Source organism: Vicugna pacos, chromosome 13, assembly GCF_048564905.1.
Source record: "Vicugna pacos chromosome 13, VicPac4, whole genome shotgun sequence".
Lineage (NCBI taxonomy): Eukaryota > Metazoa > Chordata > Mammalia > Artiodactyla > Camelidae > Vicugna > Vicugna pacos.
Genome location: NC_132999.1, coordinates 33,785,828 through 33,796,744, shown reverse-complemented (window position 1 = coordinate 33,796,744; position 10,917 = coordinate 33,785,828). Strand labels below are relative to the sequence as shown.

The following is a 10,917-nucleotide window of genomic DNA, read 5'->3' as shown; positions in this document are numbered from 1 at the left end:
TCCATGAAGGCAAGGACTTTGGTGCTTAATAGGTGGGTGCATGATAAACAACAGTTGAGTGAGTATGTGAGGGTGTGACTGTGTGTGAGGGTCGTGTTTGTGTGCAGACACATCTGCTGCAGGGTAGGTGTCTGTGAAGATGTCTGTGTGTGCAGCTGTGGGAATGATGGCGTTGAGTTTGTGAATGTTGATGAGTTTGTGTGTGAATGACTGTTGAGAACGTCCACCTGTGTGTGTTTGTGCATAGAACGTGTGTGTGTGTGTGTGTGCATGTGGGCTGTGAATGTTTGGTTATATGTCCACTTCAATGACAGTGGGGAGCGGAGACACCTGGACATATCCATCCTCATATCAAATGGACTACTTTCCAAAAATGATATTTCAGGCCAGTATGTGGTGGGTGCTCAGCCAAGGACTGTGAGGATCTGGAGGAGACCTGGGCTGGTGGGACCCTGGCGGCTTTGTGCTGATCTGAGCCATCTCAGCAGAAAAGGATGTATTCTCTGATGCGTTAGCCACCAAAGAATGAGGCTGAAGCCATGTGGGGCAGAGCAGGCCCTGGACAGGCAGTGTGACCTCACTATGTGTCTGCTCTTTCTCTAAGCCTCAGTGGACTCATCTGTAAATTGGGTTTATTGCTCTTGGTCTGCTGGCTTCTTGGGAATCTGGTGAGAACAGAGGGAGGCAATGGTCGTGTGTGTATAGCAGCAGTAACAATGTTCTCATGTCTGTGTAGTACATGAGGGTTTTAATCCACTATCTCATCAGAGCGAATGCCTCAGTGGTCCCAGTCCAGCTCTAGACTTGGCCCCTTGTGGACCTCAGTGTCTGTTTGTTAAATAACAAGTGTGTAAATGAATATATGATGTACAAATAAGTAAGTGCCTGGGTGATTAAATGAAGAGATGACTGCATAAAGCAGCAAACAGATTGATAAATCACAATGACTAACATTTTGGAGCACATGCTATGTGCCAGACCCTATTGTTGAGGCTTCTCTTAATCCTTGCAATGATCCCATGAGATAAGTACTATTATTAACCTCATTTTGCAGATGGAGAAACCGAAGGTCAGAGACGTTAAGTGACTTAGCCAAAGCTACAGATCTCCTGGGTGGCGATGTGGAGATCCCAGCCCTGGCAGTCTGACTCCAGAGCCCAGAGCATTAACCCCTACACAAGTCCTGCCGCGTGGATGAATGAATGAGTGGGTGGATGAATAAGCAGAGGCAGGAGCCCTCACGCTCTTAGCTGTGGGCAAGGCAGGCTGCTTTCTGACCCGGAGGCACAAGCTCTCGGGGTAGGGTGGCATGCAAGGTCTGGGCGAGGGGCAGTGCCTCCCCCGGGGTAGAGTGTGACAGCATGGCCTCACGTCCCCTCTCCCTCTGCCCTGTCCGCAGGCACATGCCGCCATGCAGCACTACGGGGTGAACGGCTACTCGCTGCACGCCATGAACTCGCTCAGCGCCATGTACAACCTGCACCAGCAGGCGGCCCAGCAGGCCCAGCACGCGCCTGACTACCGGCCATCAGTGCACGCGCTGACGCTGGCCGAGCGCCTGGCTGGTAAGGGCCGCTTGTGGGGATGGGACCTTGGGGACAGGATTACCGGGGCCAGGGGTGGAGGAGAGGTCTATGGGAAGAGGCTCTGGAAGGTGAAGATAGGAGGGATCCCTGGGAACATTTACTCTGGGAGACTCAGGAAGACCCAGGTCACTCAGCATCACAGAGCTGTCAATTTAAAATCTGCATGTGAGTGAGCACCCTTGTTTGCTGGCACTATGCTGGGCCCTGGAGCTGCCCTGTGCCTTCCAATTCCCTTAACAACCCTGTGAGGGAGGGATTCATTAGCCTATGTCACAGATGGAGAGAGGGTAAGGGACTAGCCCAGAGCATTGCAGGAAGTGGCTGGCATGCCCGGGGAGTCAGATCAGTGTAACGGCTCCCATGTTTTGAACACCGACTGTGTGCCAGGCACTGTGTGAGGCTCTCTCTCTGTACATTAAACCATTCAACCTCAGTAAAGGGAGGTTATTATCTCTATTTTATGGGCAAGGAAAGTGAAGCTCAGAGGCTAAATCTAGGCAGGGGTAGGAGATTAGAATGTGACATTATGGCTGCAAATATGAGCTTTGAAATCACAGACTAGTAATTATTGTATGGTCTACCCAATCACTTCTCTTCTCTGAGTCTCAGTTTCCCCCTTTATATACAGGGAACAATGGCAGGGTTCATCCCACAGGATGGTTGGGAAGTTACTTGAGATAAACGTATGCAAAGTATTTAGCGGGGGCTGGTAAGTGCTCAGAGGTAATTATTACCCCCGTCCTAAGGCAAGTGCCCATGAGGGAGCTGCGACTTTGTTCCCCCCACTCTTGGTTCGACTGATTGTTGCCTGGCCCTGACAGCCTCTCAGTGGGCATGGGAAGGATCTGATGGCAGAGGTAGGGAACGTGATTTCCTGGGAGGGGATGCCACCCATCCTATCCTGTCCCAAGCAAACCTCAAGCAGCTGGTGAACTGCTCTGGCCCTGTACCAGGTGGTCCTTAGAGGGCTTTAGGGCACTCTCAGGGAGACCAGTTGCCCATAGGCCCATGAGAGGGCATGGCAGGTAGAATGTGGCCAGGGTCAATAGTGGGGTGGATCAGAGCAGCATGCTCAGCTGGGGTAGTCAGGGAGGGCTTCCTGGAGCAGGAGCCAAGCCTTAAAAGGGTCAGGAGGAGGGACTAGTATGAGTGAAAGAAATGGGATGGGTATGAGGAACCTGCTTGGGTAGAGGTTCTGGCCTAGAAGGGAGGGTAGGGCAACCTTCCTACTCCTTTAGACCTGGCTGGGCTCTGGGAAGGGCTCAGTGGATGAACTTGAGCCCTCGGTAGGTAGGGGGTATAGCTCAATGGTAAAGTGTGTGCTTAGCATGTGAGTGTTATCCTGCCCAGGCTGTGGCTGCTTCTCTGGTTTGGAGTGAATTCCCTGTGCCCAGCCAGGTGGTGACATTAGCTCCTGCCCATGTTCCAGGGCCCAGAGAGGAGGAGTCAGGGACAGAGGCTCTCCTCTGCTGGTGGGGACAGAGGAAGTGGAGTATTCAGCACTCCCACCAATTCTCTGATCTGAAGGCGGGACATGAGCTTCAGGTTGGCCTTTGTACAGAGGGCTCGCCTTCCAGTAGGAGATTATTGCTGATGGTACAGTCTGGCCTCCCAAGCTGTGACTACCCCCAACTCCCCGTCCCACTGTCCCTGGAGCCTGCAGCAGGATCTTGAGCTTTTGCTTCCCCACACAGGGTTCTGCTAAGAGTGGTCCCTACCTGGGATTAGTGCTGGTTTGTGAGGGTTTCAGGGCTCCCTCTTTATACTGAAGAAGGAGCAGCCCAAAGTCAGAGGCTTCCTGGATCCCCAGTTGCCTCCTTCCTCATTTAGAGTGTTGCAATGACTCCCCAGTCCCTGGAGTGCAGGGGAAGGACTCCACAGCTCTGTGCAGAGGTTGACACAGCTCAGGTTCCCTCAGCATAGATAGTCCAGGATCCACCTGTGGGTGATGGGAGACAGGGAGAGAGAGATTTACTGTCCATCTTCCAGGCACTAGTCAAGCAGAAGAGCTGGAGGCTAGACAGCAACCGTAGGCAGACATCTATGCTGGGTGATTCATATTCCCAGCATGTGGGCAGGACTGTGGAATCTATGGTCCGCCAGCCTTGTCTCCCCTCCAAGCCTGTGGTGATTAGTACTTACTCTTTTTGTCCATCTCTCCTTGAGGAAGCAGCCAGAAGGGTTAAGACTGCATGCAGCAAGCCTTTCTTGTGTCCTGAGGGCCCTGCCAGAGCCAGGCTTTCTGATGAGGGGATGTAAGAGCAGGAGCCTCAGGTCTTGCCATGAGAGACTCAAAGGCCAACTGGGATGATGAGATTTCTACCCAGAGGACAGAGAATCAAGTACCAGTGAATTCTGTCTACTCAGCCAGACCTACCCCAACTAGACCTTGCAGATAAGTCCCAGGCTCACAGCCTGGCTTCTCATGGTCAGGGGCCAGTATTCTGTTGGTATCCAGAATCTAAGAGTCATAGGAAATTAGAACCTTTGTGACATGGACATCCAAATTATTAGCATCATGTACTCCCAGAATATTATACCTATAGTATCCTGGGACTTTAAGGATTTTAGGGCACTGTTCACCCACCTATCTACCCAACCTAAACCAAATAGGGAAGATCTCCCTCAATCACATTCCTGATAGCCATTCATAGAGATGAGTTAGGTCTCTGTGGTCCTGATAGTGAACCATGGGGTGGAGCAATCTTGAAGATCCAAACACATGAAGAGGAGATGGGTGATTTCCAAGGGGAAAGGACCAGGGCCCAGCTCTGGCAGGACCACAGTGAGTCAGAGCAGGGTAAAATTCAAAACCTATTTCCCATAATTAAATGGGCCCCCTCTCCTTGCCCTCCAACGGCTGTACATTTCAAGACATCATCTTGGAGGCCCGCTATGGCTCCCAGCACCGCAAACAGCGTCGCAGCCGCACAGCGTTCACAGCTCAGCAGCTTGAGGCCCTGGAAAAGACCTTCCAGAAGACTCACTACCCAGATGTGGTGATGCGTGAGAGGCTGGCCATGTGCACCAACCTGCCTGAGGCCCGGGTGCAGGTAGGGCCAGTTCGTCTAACTAGGCCTTGCAGACAAGCACTTGCCCATTAATCTAGCTTCTCACTGTCTGGGAGCCAGCATTTCAGACCTTGGTGCCGAAATGCATCTGGCGTCTCCAAGAATGCCTTCTGTGATGGGAGGGAGTTTTGGAAGGGATTGAGGGTGTGGGTTTCCTACAGGGCAAGGAGTAATGCTATCCACCCCTGTCCCAACACACGTTCATAGCACCCTGCTCCACAACTCCACTTCTTCCCCTGCCACTCCTGTTGCTTCTCTCCCTGCCCCCAGGTGTGGTTCAAGAACCGCAGAGCCAAGTTCCGGAAGAAGCAGCGCAGCCTGCAGAAAGAGCAGCTCCAGAAGCAAAAGGAGGCTGAGGGCTCCCATGGGGAAGGCAAGACTGAGGCCCCAACCACAGACACCCAGCTGGAGACTGACCAGCCCCCCAGCCTGCCTAGTGGTGATCCCCCTGCTGAGCTCCACCTGAGCTTGTCTGAGCAGTCGGCCAGTGAGTCAGCCCCCGAAGACCAGCCTGACCGGGAGGAAGACCCCCGGGCAGGGACCGAGGATCCCAAAACTGAGAAGAGCCCTGGGGCTGAGAGCAAGGGGCTGGGCTGCAAGAGGGGCAGCCCCAAGGCAGGTGAGGCTCGGCAGGGGCTGTGGGTGGGCTGGGGCCCAGCCCAGGCGAACAACCAGGTCTAGCCTCACAGGGGCCTGGGTAGGTGAGGTGGGTCAGACCAGGGGTAGGGTCAGCCTTTGACACATGACACCCAGCCTGACCCATAGAAAGGATTTGGCCACAGCAGGCCTGTGCCAGGTGGTTAAGGGAGTTCTGGGGGAGGGGCTGTGTCCCAGGGAGGGGTACTTGGGAAGCTCAGGGCAAAAGCTGTTTATCAACCATTATAGAAATATTCCAGTATTTTAACCATCAGTACAGATGTACCAGTGCATACTGGGTGAGTACCACATGGGTAGTCGAGAGTCCCACATGCAGCAGAGAGCTGTGATTTTGAAGGATCAGAGCTCTAGCAGAAGGCATATCTCAGACATAAACCCTGGGCCCAAGCAGGGAAGGGGTGGAGTTGTGAGCTAAGAGCTGGAGGGGGATGGGAGCCACAGACAGGATGGTCGGAAGGGGAGCTGACCACCCTTGAAAAGAAAAGGAGTCTCCCAAAGAAGTCAGATATGAGGGCCTTGGTAGGGTCCCTGGTGCTCCCCTAGAAAGCTTGAGTCCCTCCCTCCCAGGATTCAGGGGGATGCTTCAGGGAATGCCCTGGCTGAGCTGGGTGGATATGGTTTCAACCAAAGCCTGTTTTGTCTGCAGCGCCAGGGGGGTGGCAAGGCCGAGGGAGCCCCTCCCAGCAGACCACTGCCCTTGTCCTGAGTCTTAGGTTCTTGGTCCTCTGCTTGCAGATTCCCCGGGCAGCCTGGCCTTGGCTCCTGCAGCGCCTGGGGGTGGCCTCCTGGGCCCCTCCCACTCCTACTCCTCATCCCCGCTGAGCCTCTTCCGTCTGCAGGAGCAATTCCGCCAGCACATGGCCGCCACCAACAACCTGGTGCACTACTCATCCTTCGAAGTGGGGGGCCCAGCCCCCGCTGCTGCTGCCGCGGCTGCGGCCGCTGTGCCCTACCTGGGTGTCAACATGGCCCCCCTGGGCTCGCTGCACTGCCAGTCCTACTACCAGTCCCTGTCAGCGGCCGCCGCTGCCCACCAGGGCGTATGGGGGTCCCCACTGCTGCCCGCGCCCCCTGGAGGCCTGGCCCCGGCCTCGGCTGCCCTGAACAGTAAAACCACAAGCATCGAGAACCTGCGGCTTCGGGCCAAGCAGCATGCGGCCTCCCTGGGACTTGATACTCTGCCCAACTGACTGCTGGCCTCCCCCTCAGCCAGGGCTCTTGGGTGCCCCCAGCCCAGCCCCAGGATTATCCCAACACAGCTCTCAAGGAGTTCACTTGGAGTCCTGCTTCCTGTCCCCGTCCCCCAGAGCTCCAGCCCTAGGTGAAGCCCACACCTATCGCCCTCTGCATGGCCCTGCTTGGACCCCACGGAGGCTGAATGGGGAGGAGGTGAGAGGCTGCTGCCCCCAGCTTTCCACGGGGGAGTGAGAGGCTGGTAGTAGGACTGGCTAGATCGCTGGCGAGATCCCCACTTCATTGTCGCCTCCTCCCTTCCCTCCGTCCCTCCCTCCCCTTCTGTCCCGAGTAAGTTGGTGTGTGGAATGTGAGATATAAATATAAATATATAAAGCTATATTTTCAGGCACCTGCCTGCCCCAGGCCCCCTGCTCCCCTCCGATCTTTTCTCCACTGCCGTGCTCCCCCCGCCCCCCGCCCTGCCTCCCCTCCGCATCTCACTCTGGCCTTCCCATCTCTCCCTCTCCCTCTCCGCTTTCCTTCTTCCCTGAGCTCCCTTTCCCTGCCTCTGTCCAGTTTCTGCCCCACCATCTCTCTCTGGATCACCCCTCCACATCTCTTCTCCCTGCCCCTGCTCTTTTTCTTTTTTGCTGGCTGAGTTGGTGTTGTCAATTCCCAAGCTATGTTTGTTTTAGCTTTAGTTTTAGTAATTTTGCTTCTTCCTGTTCCTCCCCTTTTGCTTCTTCCTTGCCTGCCTATCTCCTCCCCGCCAGCACCCTCCTGAGGCCCTGTTCCTGTCCATCCCCAATAGAGGTGATAAGACCCTCACTAAAGATCCCGTAGCTACTGGAGCTGCAGGCAGGAGGGGGCCCTAGCTCCCACACCTCCCCCCGCACCCCACCCCCGGGCCTGGAGTCTGGAAGGGCATGTTCTCTTCTCTCTCTTTTCTAGCTTTGAAGCCCCTGTTCCCCAGATTGAGAAGGGAGCAGAGGCAGGAGTCAGACTGGGGCGGGCAATAGAATGGTAGCATCCAGGCCTGACCACAGGGCTGAGGCCTGCTGCCAGGGTCCATCCAGGCCTGACCACAGGGCTCTAGACCTCTCTTTGGTGAGACTTCCCTGGTTGGAGGGAGGCAGCAGAGAAGGGGTACTCTCAGAGACGTGTCTTCAGAGGAATGCGGTCCTGCGCCCCAGGCCTGTCCAGGGCAGGGGTGCAGCTGGCATAGGAGGGAAGGTCGGACTCAATCTCCTGATCACAGTAAAGGCGAATCACGTGGCAGTGCGGAGTTTCAGGTTTCTGTTGGCGTCGTGTCCCAGAGCCACTGTCGAAGTTAGGGCTTCTGTCCAGCTAGTCAGTGGTGTGGAAAGGTGTGTTCCCGTTTATGGTCAGGAACCCGGCTCAGCAAACTCCCTTTCAAAGCAGTGTGACCTTGCATCAGCCCATAGCTTCTCTGGGCCTGTGTCCCCACCTGGATTAGATGGCCTGTAATGTCCTGTCCAGCTCTAACTTTCCTCACGGCTGTGCTCACAACCCTGCGGGGCTGAAGTTTTCAGTTAAACTAACAACAACCGCAAAAAGGCTCTCGAAGCACAGTGTATGAATCAGAAGACTGTTGTCTGTCTGTGGAGCAGTGGGTGTTGCACTCACAAGCCTCTCTATGGGTAAAGCCACAGTCTCTGGGTCTCAGTTTCCTTAGTAAATATGATGGGTCCTTTTGAGTTGAGACAACCTGGATTTGATCCTGCTTTTCTTGAGTTTCAGTCCAGCCTCTGTGGTCACCCCATCTCCAAGCCTTCACATGATCTCAGGAGCTCAGGGCAAGGGGAGGGAAATGGCTTGCACAGATCTGGGTCATGACCCTCAACCCTTTGTGGCTCATCACTGAAGCTGCCACCTCCTGCTTAGAGAAGCAGCGTCTAAAAACTGAAATAAAGATTCCTAAGGCTTGTCTCCTCTCTCAGTGGAGAGGATGGTCTATTGATGCCTCAGTAGGACTGATTTTCAGAGTAGTCAACGTCCATGATCCTTGGGGAGCCCATTTGTCCTGGGGCAGTTGGAGAAGGCTTTGGATGGGAAAAAAGTGAAGAGGATGGTAGCTTGGGCCAGGGAAGCTGTCTGAACAAAGCAGTGGCGTGAGACTAAGTGGATAAAAGGGTGGCTAGCTTCATAAGAGGTGAGGCTGAGGGTCTTGAATCCAGGCTAAAGACCTTATCTCAGTGTAGCAAGGACCAAGACAGCAGGTGAGGACTTCTGGAAGGGGGATCAGTTGAGCCAGGATTGGGTATATGGGATTTGGAAGGTGAACCCAGTAGCCACAGGAGATGAGAGAAGAGACTTGGGCAGGGGTACAGGAGGGTGGCAGAGCCTCTAGGGATTTCTGGTTTATCCTCTGGGATCAGCTCCAGGAAGTTTTGTTTCTGAAACGAAAACGATCTCATCTAGCCCAGGTCTGAGGATGGAAGCTTTTTGCCTGTCCCTGGAGGCAGATGACTGTCACTGGGTCTTGGCATCCAAAAGCTGTAGACATCACCACCTCCTCCAGGAAGCCTCCCCTGACTTTCCAAGGAGCAGGTCCACCCTGGAGTCAGATTCTGTCATGGCGGAGCCAGGCCCACCTCAGGCTTAGACCGGCTTTGACAATATTTCCTTATTCAACTGACCGAATTCCATCAGCCTAGAGAAGGCAAGGAGAGTGTATGTGGTCCCCTTCCCTGGACTGGTCTCAACCTAGTTGAGGAGACCAGCCTCAGTGACTGAACGCAGTTAGAAAATAAGAGGGGATCAAACTTGTAAGCTGTACCCTGCATCTCCTATGAGTGTGGGGTGTGCCCAACGCACCTGAGACCGAGGCGGAAGCCTCTCCCAGCTTGGCCTGGTCACCTTGCGGCTGAGAGCCCGAGGCTCTGCCTGTCCTTTCCAGGAAGGCCTCATCCCTCTCCTCTCCCTCCTGTTTGCGATCTCCATTTCCCTGCTTCCTCACCTCCCCAGAGCATAGTCCAGGGGCCTGGGCCCCCATCCCTACTCCGCGGCAGCGGGCTGTACAGACTGCTTTCCAAACCAGCTATTTTGTGACCTTTTGTGCTTAGAGGTCGTGCCAGCCCGTGGCAAAACCACTGTGTACTGTATTTATTTATTCTGTTAGTTGAAAAAACAAGACTCAAATGCCCCCTCTCCTGCCCCGCCCCCTGCGTAGTGCAGCATGACACTTTGTCCTGTGTATCCCTCTGTCTGTCTGACTTCCTGTGACGTTGTGACCTGTTTTTTGTCCTACTTGGCTAATAAAGAGAATCTGGCAGCATAGCCCTTGGGCCAGGTTCATTCCCAGAGATGCCCGCAGTGGGCTGAGAGGGTGGTGTCTGTCTCAAGGTCTGCTCACGGCCAGTCCGGCCAGTCTGTGCTGGGCCAGTGGGAGAGGGAGGCAGGCCTGCCTCCTAATTGGCCACTCCCTCCTTGGCCCTCACCAGTCTGTGGCTGGTGTGCCACTCTGGAGTGGCCACAGGGAGTAGAGAGACCAAGATGTGGAAGGAGTCCACCTTCTCCGGGCTGCTTGGTCCTCACCCAAGCATGTGTGGCAGGGCAGCCGGGGGCAGAGCAACCTGGGGGTATTCGGGGTAGTCTGGGGGATGGGTCTGTAGGACGGAGAGGGGCAGGGGTTCTGTGGGAATGACGACAGGAAGGGATAGTGAATCTAAAGCCAGAGCTGCTCTCCAGTGAGGTGGGCAGCCTATGGAGGAGGGAGCTCTTTGTCCTCCGAGGTGAGCAAGCAAAGGATGAAAAGGGACTGCTGTGTGGCTGCATGGTTTGGAGATTTACGAAGGGCCTTCTTTTCAAGAAAAAGATGAATGGTGAGCTCCTCTACTCAGCCTTCCCTGGGGTTCTAGAGTGTCTGCATAGGACCCCTGAGTCAGAAGGGGTGGTGCAAGCTCGGAGGTGGGGTTTGGGGGTGAGAGGACCCCTCTGGGTGTTTCCTGGTAGAAGGACACCAGCAGGTCTGAATGGTGTGCAGGGAGCTGCCTGCTGCGCTTCCTGGGCAGGCACCTCAGGCCACAGGGACCCGTGGGGCCCTGACCTCCCCATTTCCCAGGCGGTTGCAGGACTTAGGAAGTGCATTCCTCTCTCCCCAGTGGGATGGAGGATTAGGGCGGGGAGCACCTCCCTCATCTTGCTTTCTCACCTTCATGGGAGGGGCTGGCGGATCAAATGTCTGCCTCAAATCTCCCACTGCCCCTCCAGGACCTCAAGTCCCCCACCTGCCCCTACATACCTCAGCCCCAGGTTCACACCTTCCCTGGTGGAGGGGCGCCCTGGTAACCCTGCTGTTCAAATCACTCATCCACTCAGCACTTACTGAGCACCTGCTGTATGCCTGGCTCCGTGCTGGGTACTAGGTACACAGAAACAACTGAGGAAAACAAAGCAGTACAAAA

The 10,917-nt window shown here is 55.0% G+C and overlaps 1 protein-coding gene across 2 annotated transcripts; it reads left to right on the top strand.

The window, feature by feature from the left end:
- Positions 1–1,411: 1,411 nt before the first annotated feature.
- DMBX1 (diencephalon/mesencephalon homeobox 1) lies at positions 1,412–6,504 on the top strand. Of its 2 annotated transcripts, none has more exons than XM_072974510.1 (4): positions 1,412–1,563; positions 4,444–4,639; positions 4,928–5,276; positions 6,050–6,504. In XM_072974510.1, exons 1-4 carry the CDS (start codon positions 1,412–1,414, stop codon positions 6,502–6,504), a joined length of 1,152 nt encoding a protein of 383 aa, XP_072830611.1. The 2 variants fall into 2 exon arrangements, with proteins under 2 accessions (XP_072830611.1, XP_015091612.1); XM_015236126.3 differs by having other exon boundaries at positions 1,412–1,565; positions 4,461–4,639.
- Positions 6,505–10,917: the final 4,413 nt, after the last annotated feature.

Excerpts from the sequence above, each read along its gene's own strand:
- DMBX1 (XM_072974510.1), top strand. The coding sequence starts at position 1,412 with ATGCAGCACTACGGGGTGAACGGCTACTCGCTGCACGCCATGAACTCG. Across the intron at positions 1,564-4,443 it reads ACGCTGGCCGAGCGCCTGGC|CGGCTGTACATTTCAAGACA; the intron begins TGGTAAGGGCCG and ends CTTGCCCTCCAA. Across the intron at positions 5,277-6,049 it reads GAGGGGCAGCCCCAAGGCAG|ATTCCCCGGGCAGCCTGGCC; the intron begins GTGAGGCTCGGC and ends CTCTGCTTGCAG.